This window comes from Patagioenas fasciata, chromosome 1 (assembly GCF_037038585.1).
Source record: "Patagioenas fasciata isolate bPatFas1 chromosome 1, bPatFas1.hap1, whole genome shotgun sequence".
Taxonomy (NCBI): Eukaryota; Metazoa; Chordata; class Aves; order Columbiformes; family Columbidae; genus Patagioenas; species Patagioenas fasciata.
This window is the reverse complement of record NC_092520.1, coordinates 69,902,642-69,918,459: the sequence shown is the minus strand read 5'-3', so window position 1 is coordinate 69,918,459 and position 15,818 is coordinate 69,902,642. Positions and strand designations below refer to the sequence as shown.

General features: G+C 39.7%; 2 protein-coding genes across 11 annotated transcripts in view; one reads left to right on the top strand and one right to left on the bottom strand.

The window, feature by feature from the left end:
* The first annotated feature begins 10 nt into the window (after positions 1-10).
* Positions 11-15,814, top strand: HHLA2 (HHLA2 member of B7 family). 10 transcript variants are annotated; one of them, XM_071808418.1, is made up of 9 exons: positions 12-139; positions 3,001-3,080; positions 5,713-5,837; positions 6,958-7,278; positions 7,743-8,003; positions 9,853-10,143; positions 12,713-12,804; positions 14,123-14,190; positions 15,029-15,814. In XM_071808418.1, the coding sequence occupies exons 3-8, from the start codon at positions 5,774-5,776 to the stop codon at positions 14,147-14,149; spliced, it is 1,056 nt and encodes a 351-aa protein (XP_071664519.1). In that variant the 5' UTR covers positions 12-139; positions 3,001-3,080; positions 5,713-5,773; the 3' UTR covers positions 14,150-14,190; positions 15,029-15,814. The 10 variants fall into 10 exon arrangements, with proteins under 10 accessions (XP_071664537.1, XP_071664533.1, XP_071664519.1 ...); XM_071808436.1 differs by having other exon boundaries at positions 11-139; positions 7,824-8,003; positions 14,123-15,814; XM_071808428.1 differs by having other exon boundaries at positions 5,767-5,837; positions 14,123-15,814.
* The window catches only part of MYH15 (myosin heavy chain 15), a 55,235-nt gene continuing 49,561 nt past the window's right edge, over positions 10,145-15,818 (bottom strand). The window contains exon 43 of the mRNA XM_071808382.1: positions 10,145-10,218. Coding sequence (XP_071664483.1) covers positions 10,207-10,218 — 12 coding nt within the window. The 3' untranslated portion in view covers positions 10,145-10,206. The remainder of the gene's footprint in view (positions 10,219-15,818) is intronic.

Genomic DNA, 15,818 nt, shown 5'->3' with positions numbered 1-15,818 from the left:
AGCCCGCCTCCTGCCCCAATCACAGGCACCCGCGGCGCCGTGAAGCCGCGCCTGTGTGACGCGGAACCATCAATGGCGACTAGGCCACCTGAAACAAGAAGTCCCTGAATTTTTTGGCTACTTGTGAAGTCAAGAAGAGGTAAAAAAAACCATAACAGTCTCCTAACGGCTCTATGGTGGTTTAAGTGTACAAAATGGTGGAGGCGGAGAATATATGTGTATATTCAGGTAAAACCTAGTAGTTTTGGTTTACTTCCTACGCCCAATTTTGCATGTTTAGAATGTGGGATCCTTCTTTCTTTGGGGGTGTTTCTTGACAACAGGGTCAACGCCCAGTCACCGCTCCACAGCAGCGGGACGCCACAGGGACCGCCTCACCGCGGCTCTCCGTACCAAACGCTGCCAGCGAGGGGACGGGATTGTAAAGCAGCGGGCTACGTCACTTCCGCCTTCGTAACCATGAAGAAGGCGGAGGGGTGGGGGGGGGAGATGGTGGCTTTATTTTGATCTAGGTGCTGGGTGGAGGTGGGCAGGGTTATAGAATCATTGAATCATTTAAGTTGGAAAATATTTTTAAGATCATCGAGCCCAACTGTTAACACTGCCAAGCCCACCTCTAAACCATGTCCCTAAGCACCACATCTGTGTGTTCTTTAAATACCTCCAGGAGTTGTGACTTACATATCTAGTTATATATCAGCTGTATTTTAAACATATATTTAAAAATGTGTGTGTGCATGTGTGCAATTATTCAAACCCACCTTATTATCCCAAAGGCATGAATTTCTTTCAAGAAACAAGGATAGATATTCTACTTTTAAATCACTTTTGTGTCCTTTTTTTGGTAGGTCTTAAGTACCTCATACCTTTCTGTTGGCTAATACCTTTCTATTGGTTTATGTATCTTTTTTTAGACTTCCACATTGTCTAACAATATCTCAGGAAAAAAAACAGAGCAGCAGTAGGGACAAGAAGTATCCATTTCTTTTGTGTTAAGGCTGTTACTGTGAAGTCCTTGGGTAGAAAAAAAAACATCAAAAGGCTGGGTTTTAGCCTGATGTGAAAACAAAACTCTTAATGCCACAGACATGATGTTTACGGTGAGGAATATTTTCACCCAATAAGGTATCAGCCGTTGTGACTTTTGTGGTATCTGGTTGTGACGCACAGAAACAACTTCACAAGCTATAAAGTCCTAAAACTTTACAACTGACAAAGTTATAAAGCAGGTATGTTTATTTCGACGTCGGGCACAAGAGGGATCGTTCCACCATTCATGTGCACCTTCTAACAATATGAGGTGTGTTTAAATACAGTAAGGTGTTACATATTCATAATGACCCCAGGAACGCCTATACATATTCATAACCTTTCCCGCTAATCATTTCCATAGTCTCCGCCTTGCCCCGCCCTGTTGCGCCTGCGCAGTGCCATCTGGTGGTCTTGAGGAGGGGTCTTTGGATGAAGGCTCCTTCAGCTTCCTCACAGTGAACTTTTTACCTTTGGCTCATTATGTTGAATTGGCTGGAACCCAGGCTGCCAAGTCGATTGAAACCAGACTGGCGCCCCCTATTGCTGTAAATCTTCATTATCTTGTCTCAAGTTTACAGCTAGGTGTAGTAAAACTTCTTACCTTGGCATTCGATGGAGTTCTGTTTCTCTTAACGTAAGTTTACATAAAGCTCTAAACTAAGCACTTATTGTGTGGCTAAGCCTTAAAGTGTTAGTTCGTTAGTAGGCACCCATTATATGTTTTGTTAAACATTAAAATGTTAGTTCCCTCGATCAGTGGACTCCTTCCACACACTGTTCACAGCAGATAAGGCATCAGTGTGCGGGGCCCAGCCCACAATTGCCCTTCAACATGCGCAGTCGTGTTTCTAAAAGCTTTGCACGGGGCATTTGCATCAAGACTACGGTATGAACATGTCGACAGGCTGAGAGAAGGCAGCAGCTGTATCTGTGTATAGCTGATAGCCCAGCTCCTGACCTGAGGTGCGGTGGTTTGCAGCTGGATATATAAAAAAGTAAGTCCTGCGAGGAGTTGTAACTGGAGATCAGCTGGAGCTGCTGCAGGATGGTGGGGAAGACGGTGGGAAAGCTGGTTCTCCTCCACAAGCAGGAGACACAGGTCGTGTGTGTGCAGCTGACACTACCTGGGATCTTCTAGGTCAGACACTGCTTACTTTCATTTCTTCCTGCATTTTGCTTGGGGTGTTTTTTGGAAGCCCTCTTCCCCAAAATGCTTGAGTCGTTCTGTCAGTTTCTCCTACTGGGTAGCACAGGGAAGCTTGAGTTGTTCAGAGAAAACAAAGCCCTAGTGAAATACCATTAAAGTGAAAATAGACTACCTAACCCTGCAGACAGCCCAAGGCCTCTACTGTCCTTGTTTCAGAGTAGCAGCTTTCTGAGAAGAGTGTCATGATGATCTGTATTTTACATTCTCTTTGTCCTGTGCCCATAAAGAATATGCCTCTCTCCCTGCATCAGGTTCCTATGCTCTGCCTTAGTGAGAGCATTGCTGGTCTCTGCTGTGGCCATGGTGCTCATGCTCTTGTAATGCCCAAGCAGAATCCCAAAGCAGCATGACTGCTGTAGAAATCACATTGTTGACAGTACCTGATTTCTTCTGTTACTCAGTTACAGTTCGACGGAGTTATTGTTAGAAATGCATTCAATAAAGCCAGGCAAAATAAGCACTTAAGAGAAGCAGCTTTTTAAGCCTGAAGAGGGAGAAACAAATGGAAAAGCTGTGAAAGATTCACACATATAGAAGCTGATTCAGCCTACAGAAAAGAAAAGAAAACGAAAGAAAAAAGAGAAAAGAAAAGAAAACAAAACAAACTGCTTTCATTTGTGGGACAGCAATGAACTTGTGTGTTAGATACTTGAGCTCTGGTATGTGTAGGTGTGGCTGTGGCTGTGAAAGGAGCCGGGCAGAGGTGAACTGCTGCGGCTTTGGGAGAGCTGTATATTCATGGGTTTTATTTATTTTTGTAGATATGTATAAACTCTGCCTGCATGAAACACCTGAAACAACAAGTCCCTGAATTTTTTGGCTACTTGTGAAGTCAGAAGAGGTAAAAAAAAAAACCCTAACAGTCTTCTAACAACTCTATGGTGGTTTAAGTGTACAAAATGGTGGAGGCGGAGAATATATGTGTATATTCAGGTAAAACCTAGTAGCTTTGGTTTACTTCCTAAGACCAGTTTTGGATGTTTAGAATGTGGGAACCTTCTTCCTTTGGGGGTGTTTCTTGACAAAAGAAGTATGTAATTAGCATTTAGGTTGTAAGAGTTTCATTGTGTGGAGGTAGAGAATTCTCTTTCCTATTACAGAAAATGTCTCCTGAAGATTCAGTGGGGAAATTCTGGAAAACTAGTATCATTGTGGCTAGTATGAGATTTTAGTAGTATGTTAACACAGGTTTTTTAGAACTTTACGCGTTTGTTTTTCTTGTTTGCTTGTTGGCAAAACTTGAAAGCCTCTGCATTTCCAGTCCTCATAAGCGTGTGTGTGCGTGCTTGAAATGTGCCATTAAGTTACCTTGAAAATGAATTAATCTGGATCCTTTTTATTAAGGAATAATTACCTTTTGTTTGACAGGGTTAAGACATTATTATGATATGAATGGCTGCTTTCAATGTGAGTCACAGAGGGAAGTTCAGTGAGCAGAAGTTGATCCCCAAAACCTGTATGTTAGAGGAGTGCTCTGATCAGGGTTCAGATCGAATGCAAAGTTCAAAGATGATGGACGTGGTTTGGTCACAGAAGAGAAAGAAAGGATATGCCTTTTTACATTCATTTCCTATAGTGGCCAAAGCAAGTGCATTGTTGCCCGTACCACAATCTGAACTGTTCAGTGCTTGACTTCAGTGCTTGTCTTGGAAGATGCATTTCAGTGCCTTGCTTTGCTCTCAGAAACCCTGGCTGACCTTCTGCTGCCCAGCTGAGCCTGTGGTAGTTCTGTATGAAATAAGTCTTCTGAAAACTAGAGTGTCAGTAACTGACATTGACTACAGCGATCTTAATTCTAGTTGTGCACCGTCTGTATCGATATTTCACTACAAAACCTTGTGGTGTGATTTCTTGGTTGTGCCACTTAGGTCTGTTTCTTCAGTACTTTGCAGTGTGACTCTAACTATCAGCATAGATTTGCTTTATGTGTGTAAGATCCCAGGCCTGCTGAAAAGAAGATTGGCCAGAGCCTGCACTCCTCAAGTTTTTCTGCAGAATGACAGACATTTTTTCCCAACACACTGCAATGGGAGGATCCAAAACTAAGATTTCTGCTGAACAGGAAAATTTTCAGCTAACTAGTTGTAGTTATGTATTTCAGTACGTTATTATGGGCTACAGCTAGAAGAAGTAAGGCAGCCTGCACTGTCCAGGCTTCACTCCTTGATGCAACCCTCAAAGGCATCGCAGAGGTACTATTGGAACCGCATTGCTCTCAGAACATCACTGCCAAACTGCACAGGCTATTGATCATGGCAGATCACTCACTAAGGAAAATTCAGCATTGATTGCAGTTGCTGAAATTTAAACATCAAACAGAGTATATTGTGTTAATCAAGTTGGAAGTGATGGTCAAATGAGCAAAAAATCCAATAAAATGTGATGTACACTGCTTGCCAAGACAAGGAGGAAAAGAAGGCAGATACTGGCAATTGCTGCTAACATGGAACAAAATGTATATCATAAGTGTTTGGTTTATTCTTGCATCATCTATGCCTCAGGTTTAATATTTTGGTGTCCCAAAATATCATTGGGTTTTTTCCTTAATAGAAAAGTGAGAATACATAAAATAATCACATAAGCTTTGCAGAAGAATTAACATGCAAAAATCGTTGGGACATAAGATTCACATCCACCACAGGTACAGTGACACACACCAGCCAATATTGTTCATTAGTATTAAAAGAACTGGCTAGCAAGCCTGGCTATACCTGTGCCCTGGATAAGTCAGGAGTGGTACCTATAATTGTTCTTTGAGGAGAGGAAAAGGGCTAGGGGAACTTCTTCAGACTCTTTTGAAGCTATTTGGTTCATGAGGTTGTTTATTCACTGCAGTATGCTGTATTTTTAGAATAGTGTGCCTGGGTGGAGGAGAGGTGCAGTCTATCAGTTAAAGTTATTATTTTTAGATTGTGCACAAGAGTGTCCAGTTCATTGCTACTTAACTGAGAAACAAGAAGATATGATGGGACAACCTCCTCCTCCTTTGCATTACTATCCTAGGTGTCCATACACGCATTTTTGGAAGTGTAGCTGATGTAAAGTGTGTAAAGTTCTTTATATTTGCAGTAATTGCAAATGCAGGCAGATTTCCCACTTCAGAAAGTCAAATGTTGCAGCAATCAGAAATATATTTTAGGAAGTTGAAAAACCTGGCTTGACAAGGCACATGTTAAATCCTTTTGGAAATGGTACTTGACCATTTTTACTCAATGTCCTGTTCACAAATGATGAAGATTAATATTCCCTAGCTCTGTAAGAACACTGAAGGTAAACACTTTCTATTTATTACATGGTAATGAGAGGGCCTCAACCTTCATGAAATGTGTAGTATTACAGAATGACCTTAAGGCCAGAAATCTAGGCCAAGACTGTTGCAAACAAAAAACATGATACAAAGGCCTGTAATTCTTAGTAAGCTGTACAAAGGAAATGTTATAATTCGGGTATGTGTTTTACCTACACTGAAACAGGTTTTCTCCCTTCCTTTTATGTTGTTGGTTTGACCTGATTCTACTATGAACCAGAGAAGACATGAAAGCACAGAAAATACCTTCTCTTCACATCTGTTTATTTCAAATAGGTGCTACACTTTGGGGTAGGTTTTTGCTCTGTTGTTAATGAAAATTAATAAGACAATTATTTATCGTTCTTAATAGGAGTAATTAATTAATTCAAACACTGTTTATTAATAGTAAATAATTGATTTGGGGTAATGCGAGACACTCCCAAAGCAAAAGACAACTGTTTGGAAGATGGCTGCACAGATGGCCATGGCCATCAACAGTGTCAAGCACCCAAACTGTTACCTGCTCACATTTCTGCCCCATGGCCTGGCTGTTGGAATGCATCGTGTGACTGCTCAGCAGGCAGTAGTTGTCAGTTTGTACTGAAAATGCTTTGAAGTGTATTGGTTGAATCTGCACTGGGATGGCTGAGGAAAAGTCTTGTGTAGTGCCCTGCCGGCTGAGCTGGAGAGGGCATCAGAATTTCTGAGAAGACAGCTGCAGCGGGATGCTCGCCAGCAGCCAAACAGGTTGTCTGACCTTGGCCAAGAAGGTCCATATGTTGATGCAACCTGTTTTTTAAAAGATTGGTTTAAAATTGTTCTTTTATGCCAGCAAGGCCCAAATTAAATGTTAACAGTGATCAGATGATACTACTTGTGTGAATTAACGTTTAGGAATCAAAGTTTTATTTACCTACTTTAATTACCTCCAGGAGCTGGGATACAGCTCCCTGACACTATCTGTGGTGGAAAAGCTGTTTCAAGAAGTTCTGGGCTTCCTCTTGGTTGCACCATCACATGCTTTTTTTTCCTGTGACTGTACAACTGCTTGACACTATGTCATTAACTCAGGTTTTTGCAACATGGCACTATGAACATTTGAGTGAGTAGCAAGCTGCAACTCAAAACATTTTGAGGTTGAAGGTGGTGCTTTTGGAAACGTAATTGAAACTGGGGTGATGGTGTGCCAATATGATTATGTATGTGCTCACTCAGGATATCTACTTTAAATTATTGTAAGTTGAAAGACCAGAGCTCTGTATTACAATATTGATTAAACCAATTGAAGATCCTTCCGGTCCCAGAGACATGCTTGGTAGGAATGTGCTGCCTGCCAGAGTGTTTTTTTTTGCCAGGGATAAGGAGGGGCAGGAATATACTTGTAGACTGGATTTAATTTATCTTATTCATTTGTATTTATGGGATTTAGGTTTTACAGAACAGAGCACAGTAACCGGGCTGTTTTCCAAGGACTGCATCCTCCCTTGTTCTTTCCCACCTGGTGATGATGAAGTAATTTACTGGAAGAAGGGGGACAGAGATGTGCACAGCTACTACTACCAGAGAGATCAGCTGGAAAGCCAACACCCGGATTACAGACACAGAACACAGCTTTTTCACCAGAACGTTCCTAGTGGGAATGCTTCCTTGAAACTCAATAGCTTGACTGTGGCTGATGAGGGCTCTTATAATTGCTATGTGGGAACACAACAGGGTAAAACTGAAGTGGAAGTCATGCTGCATGTAAAAGGTCAGTAAGACATCAAAAGTGCTTGGATTGTACCCGTGGAAATGAGATTATACCAACAGATTTTCTCGTGTTATTTATCACATGGAATCAAAATCCCTCAACTGAACAGAGCGCCTTTGGGGCCTGATAGTATTATCAGACAATTCATTTTCTCTAGTGAAATGTTGTAACATGAGTTGAAAATTTTAAGTGCAGCACTTGTTCTCATAACCTACTGCACTGTGATTTCTAAAGGGTAACTAAGTAGTATGCTTGAGTTTTTAAACATCATATGGCTCCTCAGAACAGTCCAGACCCTGGCGTTGACACCAAATAATGCTATGCTTTCTTCTGAAATCAAACACAGTTTAAATTTTGTCCTCAACATTTATTCTCCCCAATGTTTTTTTCAGAAGACCAATTGCTTCAAGTTAATGAGGGTTTTGAAAGTAGTAGTTTTACGTATTTATTTATTTAATCTACAGTTCCCTCTTACTATGCACTGGAATACCAAAAGACAGACACAGGAGGAATATTGAAGTGCTATGCCTTTCTCACTTATCCAGCACCACATATATCTTGGGTACAAGGCAATACATCCATCCAAGAAACAGATCGGCAAGAAACCAGGGATGGAGTTCTGTATTCTCTTAGAAGTGACCGGAACATTATAAACACAGCTGATCCTTATCAGTGTCATATTCATCTGCCTCATGAAGAGTGGGCTGCTGAATGGAAGATGCAAGGTAGGATTAAAGTCTCTTCCTGCATCATTACTGAATGTCACAACTGGTTTCAGATTATTAAATACAGTATTTCTGCAGTGGGACAACACGTATATGGGATGGTGCAAAATAATGTGCCTTCCTCTTTGAAACTCGTCTGTTAGAATTACAAGGCAGCATATGCCCAAGAAGTAAGGGTAAGAGGAGGGAGCTCTCACTTCTGTAAGTTAGTTTTACTCTGAACATTTTTTCCGTATCAGTTTCAAGTTTCAAGACATGCATAATAATAAAATTTTACATTCTATCAAGAGAACAATTAATTCAAACAAAATACATGGAAACCTTAGTGAACCTGTGGGCTGTATGAGGGAGAAGAAGGTTTGCCTGCTGCTCTAGATGCGTATGCTCCTTACTCAATCCATTCCCCACCTTTTGCGAGAGTTTTTTTAGTAGTGTTTGTTGCATTCATTGTACTTCTCTTCAAGTGCGTGCTTAAGTGCCTGGATTGAGTGCTGGGAGCGCATGGGAGTGGAGCGCAAACAGCAGCTCATTTTGTTAACGAAAAACTGCACTATGAAATTTCAACCCTTGATTTTGTCCTTCTGAATTTCACTGGAAATTCAATTCAAGTAAATAACTGGTACTTTTCAGCCTTTCATGCTTCTTAGGAAAAAAAATTTTGAATTGAATCAACAGCAATGCAAGAGCAATTCACTTGTGAGATGTGCATGGCTGCTTCCATTGCCCTGATTTCCACCCGAAGTGTACCCAGACATTCCCTCAGTTCTAGTCTGCTGCATGTATTTCAGTGCAATTTCCAATTTACATGCAACAGCTTACAATATAGGAGGTTTCAAGTATTGCATAATAGCAGGTAACAAGTGCACTATCAGTGTCTGTTTTGTTTATCTATCTGATCCCTATGAGAAAAAGGAACATTTATGACACTTTTGTTTGCATCCGTCTGTCCTCTCACTGGGACATCTTGAAAATACGCTGCTTTCCTTTTCCTTATGTAATAGCAGTGTGGGGTACAGTTTTGTTTTGTCTTCGCAGTTTTCAGGCCCACACCTCCGCTCATTCGACCGCACGCACAGAAACCAGGCATGGTTATACCATGTCAAATATGTTGGTTTCCTCTCTGTCACACTGCCAGCCACCACTGCCTCCTCTCTTTTTCATTCCTGTCAAATTGATAGTTGTGCTATGATATTAATTTGTCTTATATTCATATTTTATACATTAGCTATTAGTTCCATTTACCTGCTTTTCCCTTCTCCTTCCTTATCTAAAGCTATTTGTTAATTTTAAGTGTTCCACACAGAGAGGTGAAATACTTAAGACCACCATAGCTGAAAGTTATTCCTAACTAAATGCAGTATTTTGATTCTTCTAATTAAAGTTATAACAGTATTACCCTTCTGCTTTTAATGTCCAAGTATATGATTAGTTGCATTTTTTCTCTGCTCATGATGTGTCGAATTTCATGCTAATTTACATGGTAACTTAGACTAGGCTGAATCACTTATATTAATGAGTCCCTCAATTAGAGGAAAAGGAGGCAAATGAAAACAAAATAATTTTTTTAAGTATAGCTAATACCAATTAGATAGTTTTTGTTGATGATGTTTGTTTTGGGGTTTTTTTGTGTGTGTGTTTTTTTTTTTGATGTAAGATACATTTGCTTTTCAAATCTTCAGATGCTTCTGGAAGCGTACTGTAATGTTTGAATATTATATGAAAATAGTGAAATATGTTTTTATATTTGTCCACAGTAGTATCAGATTTCAGAACAAGTTCAGAAAATGTCTAAATAACCTTCATTCTATATAAGAAAAAATGCAGAGGGTTCTTCAATTATCTGTTTCAGATCAACTGTCTAACATGGAAGGAAGTAGCACTGTGATTCCCTGTGAATACAGCAATAACACTACAAACATTGAAGGTTTCAGTGTTGTGTGGACATTAAACAGAAATGCAGTGATCTCAGTCCTGGCCTCCTTCAATGGTACATCTCACTCTTACCAACCTCGAGTCCAGATTAACCAAAGTGACTTTTCACTGATGTTGCATGATCTTACTGCTGATGACAGTGGAGAATACCTGTGTAACATTTCAACACCTCATTACACAAAACTTACTGTGAGAACTTTGCAAGTTGGTAAGTTGCTGCTCTTTTATTTCAGACCATGGGGACCAGTGAGGGGAATGCAGAGTGAAAGGGTCAATCAGAAATCTGCAAAACATTGAGAAAAATCATCTTGTGTAATAAGTACAAGTGTGTAGAAGAGATACTTTATTATTGTTGTCCCAGGGGGGAAAAAAAAGTTCCCTGAAATAGATTTATTTAAAGACTTGAAGTTTCTTTTTTTGCAATTACCAGCTCATTGTGGCTAAGGTCTCAAAACTGGTGTCTGCCTGCAGTTGCCACCAGCTCCCCTCAGAGCTGAGGGCACAGAGGAACTCTTACACTCATGTCCTAACTGCTCTGCTAATAGAAAATACAGCTTCTAAAGGTAACAAGGAGATGAAAGGAAGCCCAAAGACATGTGTTGAGGAGAGTGCACAGTTGTTGTTTTCAAAGGTTTAATTCTACAGAGCAGGCCTTTTTTAGATCTGGGGAGATATATGTTTATATGCATGCCTGAGTTTTCATCAACTGTGATAAGCTTCCAGCTGTGAAATCTTAGTTAGAGTTATCATATTGTCTCCAGTTTCAAGAAAACTTACTGATTAATTTTTGTAACTATTAAAAACTCTTACTGAAGGTTAAAAAATTTACTCCAGCTTTCTAAAATTATAGTGCGAACAAGTGATATGTGTGTTCAAAAATACTATGCTGTTTGGGATGCAGCCTCCTTAGATCTCAGTCCAAAGGGGGAAAAAAACCCCAACATTCAAACAGTAGCACATAAGTGTTTTACACAGTTAAATACAATCACCTAAAAGTCTGAGAACTAGCATTAGGTACCTCATTTGTTGTCTGTTTGTTTGTTTTAAGAAAGAAGAGAACTTGAAACAAGCCTGTAGGATATGAAAAATAGAGGCAACATAGCAGAAAATGAGCTAGAATAACTGATAATAACTGCATTTGTTTGGTTTTCCCTTCTGCCCCCTCTCCCATAATAGCTCTGAAAATGTGACATAGGGTGTGGTTTAAATGGCAGCAGCTATGTGCAATCTGAAGGAGGGGAGTTAGATTAAAGAAAGGTTTTAAGTCAGACAAACACACTTCCTTGCAGCTCAAATTCCAGCATGATCTTCTTTATCCTGTAAACCTAATATTGTGCCTCTGAAGCAGACGGCATTGAAAACCTCCAAGGAGTTACACACTTAACTGATGCTCCTAAATTACGTGCGTGAGTCTATCAGTCTCCCTGTGCATTTACTGGAGACAAACACGTGCACCTGTCCAGTCCAAATATGATCTGGATCTTCCTCTACAAATGCCTTTCTCTACCTTCTCTCTGTGGATGGATCTCATAATAGCCTCAGGTGACACAAATCCTCTTTTTAGTGGCTAAATTACTGTGCCGCTCACAGAATTTTCCTACTGTGGACCAGAAATACGTTATACAGAACAGAGAAGACACTTGCCCGAGAGGTTAGCATCTCTGTGGCAGCACAGATTGAAAGCAGAAAAGGAGATAGAGACAGTAAGGCATAAGGAAATGACCTAGATCAGTATGTTGGGTAGTGGTCATAGCACAGCAGCTGGTCAACCATGAGGAAGATTTCCAAGTGCCACTGGAAAGGAGACTTCTAAGGGGAAAAGTGAGATGAACTTCCAATCATTTTGGAGGCCTTCTCCTGTGTAAAGAAAGGTCACAGCTTCAAGCTGCTCTATCAAAGGAATGGACAAGTTGTAAATATAGATCTGCATGGGGGGACAGAGCCAATTTGAAGGCAGTGGCCAGATTAAATGCTCTGTTTTGGCGGTTCTCATTTTTTAATTGTTTGCTAGACATCCGTAGGGAGTTTCCAGAGGAGTGCAGAATTTCTCAAATTCTTTGGATGAGATGCATCAGCAGAAAGGAAGGCTGAAGTAGAAGAACCACACTTAAAGGAATGAGTCCTCTGTTTCCGAGTGTTCTCACATTGTTGAAGTTTGCTGGTGTAATGAGACACTTGGTGCTGTGCAAGACCAAGCTCTGCTAGATGGGCTCTTATCTCCTGTGGAATCCATCGTTACCACCCATCTGTTGCTTCTTGCACCCACCTGGATGGCATGGTTGCATCATGAAGTTGGGAAATATTTTGGATGAAAGTTGCAAAGATTTCATAACAGGAATCATGAAATCTGTGGTCAGGGCTGGATAATGCTTACTGAGTTGTTCCACTGGAAATCAGCAGTACCGTTAATGGCACTGAGCCTTGGAGGCAGTTGTTTGGCATACTGGGCAGTTGATTGTATTTAAATGGGACTTGTATTAAGAAGTCATGAAATCGTATTACATGAGCACACATGGAATTTTGTATCAGCACAATTAAGTAAAATAATATGCTTTCAGCTATTCACACTTAAGTCATTACAGTGTCATTAAAAGTCTTGTACTGTGGGTCAAGTAACTTGAACATTAGTAACATTAAAAGAAACTGAGACATTCTCCCTAAACCGTAGCTTTTAGACTATAAATAAGAAAAAAACCTTGGCTTTGGTATACTTATTGAACAATAGTGAACATTAATTAGCACTTCTGTTAAACTTTTTGGAATTTGTATTTTTAAAGAATATTCAGGTAACACCAGGAACATTGTGCGAGGAGTGACTGGAGCGATCGCAACAGTGGTAGTGGTAGCAGGAGTCTGGGTCTGGTTCAAGGTATGTGCAATCATTATGAGACTTATGTTTAAAGGTACTATTAAACTTAAATCCAGACCTTGATTGTTACTTTTTAGTTAAAACATAACTTTCATGTTAAAACATAAATTTTATTTTCATGAGTTAAAGCATACAAAAGACTGAAAATGTAGGATGGTAAGTCTCAGCATAAATAAATTGTCTTTATTCTTACTATTTTCTAAGTCCAAAAAGCGCTCATTGGTACTTCTATGCAATAGTATTTTGGTTGTAACAATATTAACATGACCTTCCCTTGACCATATACTCTCCTGTGCTTTATAAAAAAGATGAAAAAGTTGGTTACCCTTCATGGATACTTTAAGATAACTTGCTTTAAAAACAATCAAACTAGTTAATTTTATCTTGTGTTTAAAACAACAAAAAAAACCAAACCAAAACATGAAATCTCTCAAACAGTACACATACTTAGTCTCCATTAGGGCTTAAGTTACTATTTCAATTAGCCAACATCTAACCTCACCAAAACTTCGGTGTGAAAATTTATACTACTTGTTTTGCTTAGGAGGCTGTTATAACCATAGGATCCCTGATCTCATCTCTCAACACGTCTCTCCTATTTACTAGTGTACAGCATCTTCAAGTGGATGCATTTTATTTTTGTGCTTTTGAAGTAGGCTGGCTCCTTCTTACAGTGTTCTGTCTCCTTCCTCTGCTTTTGAGGTGATTATCCTTAAAAAACAAACTTTAGCTCTTAGTCCTTCAGGTACATCTGACAGTACGGCCCTATCCATGGAGACCTATATCTTCAAACCTGCTAGGCCTTTTGTCACAGTCTGAGTTTGATAAGGTTCAGGAGACATTTTACAATGGTTACTTAGAGGTTCAACAAGAACATACCAGAAGGACAACTTTGAAATGACTGAGTCTCAGTCTTTTTTCACTTTTCTCTCACTTAGAGATTCACTTGCATTCTTCTTATTAACCAATTTTAACGCTAACATGCATTAGAGATAATAACATACTATTGAGATGCAGCTGCTTAATTTAAATAATTTAGGCAAGACTGATTTATCTTGGGATCTGCTGAGACCTTTAACATATAATCAGAGGAACTGGAACAGTTTACATGTTAACTCAGGTCTGGCTACACTGATGGAGGACTAGATAGAAGAAACAGGATTTTTTCTGCACTGTTAAATGGATATTTATTTTACTTGGCTAATGTTAAATTGGAAAGTACTGGCTTATATTTATAGTGAGTGTGTCTTGTTCTGTTCCCACTATAGGATTAATTTTACACATCAGTAGTTCTGACAAACATTTTTGTTTTGACTAGAAACACAGAAGAGGAGGAGTCATATAAGCAACTTGACATAACGGAGGGAAATCGCTCTGCACACGCAGGTACTACTGAGATTGCTCCTTAAAAGAACAAAGACTTCCTTCACCTTCTTATTGGATTACAGTTAAAGTCACATGGAAATGTGGTTAAGCATAATAATTTACGCTTTTTCTATGGATAAACAATGTTTAATCCAATCTCTTAATTGTATTCTTTAAACGTGTTCATTAGAGCATAAGCAAAACAGCGCTGGGTGCGCAGGGGATTCAGTCCGCCCAACACGCACACTCTTAACAATAAGAAGTGTGTTTAAATACAGTAAGGTATTACATATTCGTAATGACCTCAGGAACGCCTATACATATTCATGACCTTTCCTGCTTTTTATTAAAATGAGTTTCATATAACCATCTACATATTCCCCTCCTTGACCCTCCCTTGTTGTGCCTGCGCAATGTCACTTGGTGAATTTGAGGAAGGGTCTTTAGGGGTCTTTGGATGAAGGCTCCTTCAGCTTCGCCACAGTGGACTTTTTACCTTTTGCTCATTATGAAGAACTGGCTGGAACCCAAGCTACCAAACCGACTGAAACCAGACTGGCGCCCCCTTTTTGCTGTAAATCTTGGCTATCTTGTCTCCTCAAGGTTGCAGCTGGTGCTGTAAAACTTCTTATCTCAGCATTTAATGAAGTCCTGCTTTTTTTAGCACAATTGGTTACATATAGCTCTAAAATAGATATTAATTATGTGGTTTAAATGTTAGCTTGTTAGTAGGCCCTTATGATATAGTTGCTTAACCCTTAAAATATTAGTTCCGTCTATCAATATAACTTCCTAAACAAGTTTCATAATTAATTTTTTTTTATACATAGAACTTAACCACCTTTTTCCCTTTTTCAAGTTCGGAGTCCGTGCCTGATTTGGTTATACCTTTAAACATTAAACATCTTAACACGAATCACAACTGCATTTTTCACAGTAACAAACAACTGAACTGATGGGGGAAAAAAAAAGGTAAGTCAATTGACACTTGTATGTAAAGAGTTGGCATGAAAAATTGGAACTTGAAGATCTTAAAGGGACAATGAAAAAGTTTCTACAGAGGAAGTAATGAAAAAGTTTCTACAGAGGAAGTTTCAGTTTTGAGGGATATTTTTTTTTTCCGGTATGGAGGAAAGATAGGGCTTACTGTTTTGCACTTCATTTAGTATTTTCATTTCAAGCAAAGACAACCTGCCTGTTTAAAAGTGGAAAAGATCTAAGAGAACACACCTGAGAGGACATGTCCCTCTACAGCGTCTCCTATGTCTCTACTGCAGCTGGTGAACAAAAGTCCTATGGCTGGTGCTAGTGGAAGCTTCTAAACTGACTGTTCATATGGAAAGGTTTATGTCCTCCTCTCCTACAAAACTCATACAGCCTCCAGCTGGCAGGACAGATGGAACCAGGGTTATCCCAGCTTTAAGGGCTGTCCCCCTGCATAGGTTCAATCTGTGCTGCTTTAGCAGTCTGCACATGACATGCATGAGGCTGTGTAGTGTAACTGGATTTGCCCTTGGTTTTGATTCTGTCAGGGATCTGCCAATTAGGATTTGTTCCAACATAATGAAGTGGGCTATTGGCAAGATGTAAGCTTTTATTGATCCCTGGAGCTTGGCAAAATAGAAACACAAAGAAATGAATGGAATACA

Bases quoted from the DNA above. Each gene is read 5' to 3' on its own strand.
- HHLA2 (XM_071808428.1), top strand. From the start codon at position 5,774: ATGAAAGCACAGAAAATACCTTCTCTTCACATCTGTTTATTTCAAATA. The intron at 10,144-12,712 runs GTAAGTTGCTGC...GTATTTTTAAAG, and splicing joins TGTGAGAACTTTGCAAGTTG to AATATTCAGGTAACACCAGG. The intron at 12,805-14,122 runs GTATGTGCAATC...TGTTTTGACTAG, and splicing joins GAGTCTGGGTCTGGTTCAAG to AAACACAGAAGAGGAGGAGT.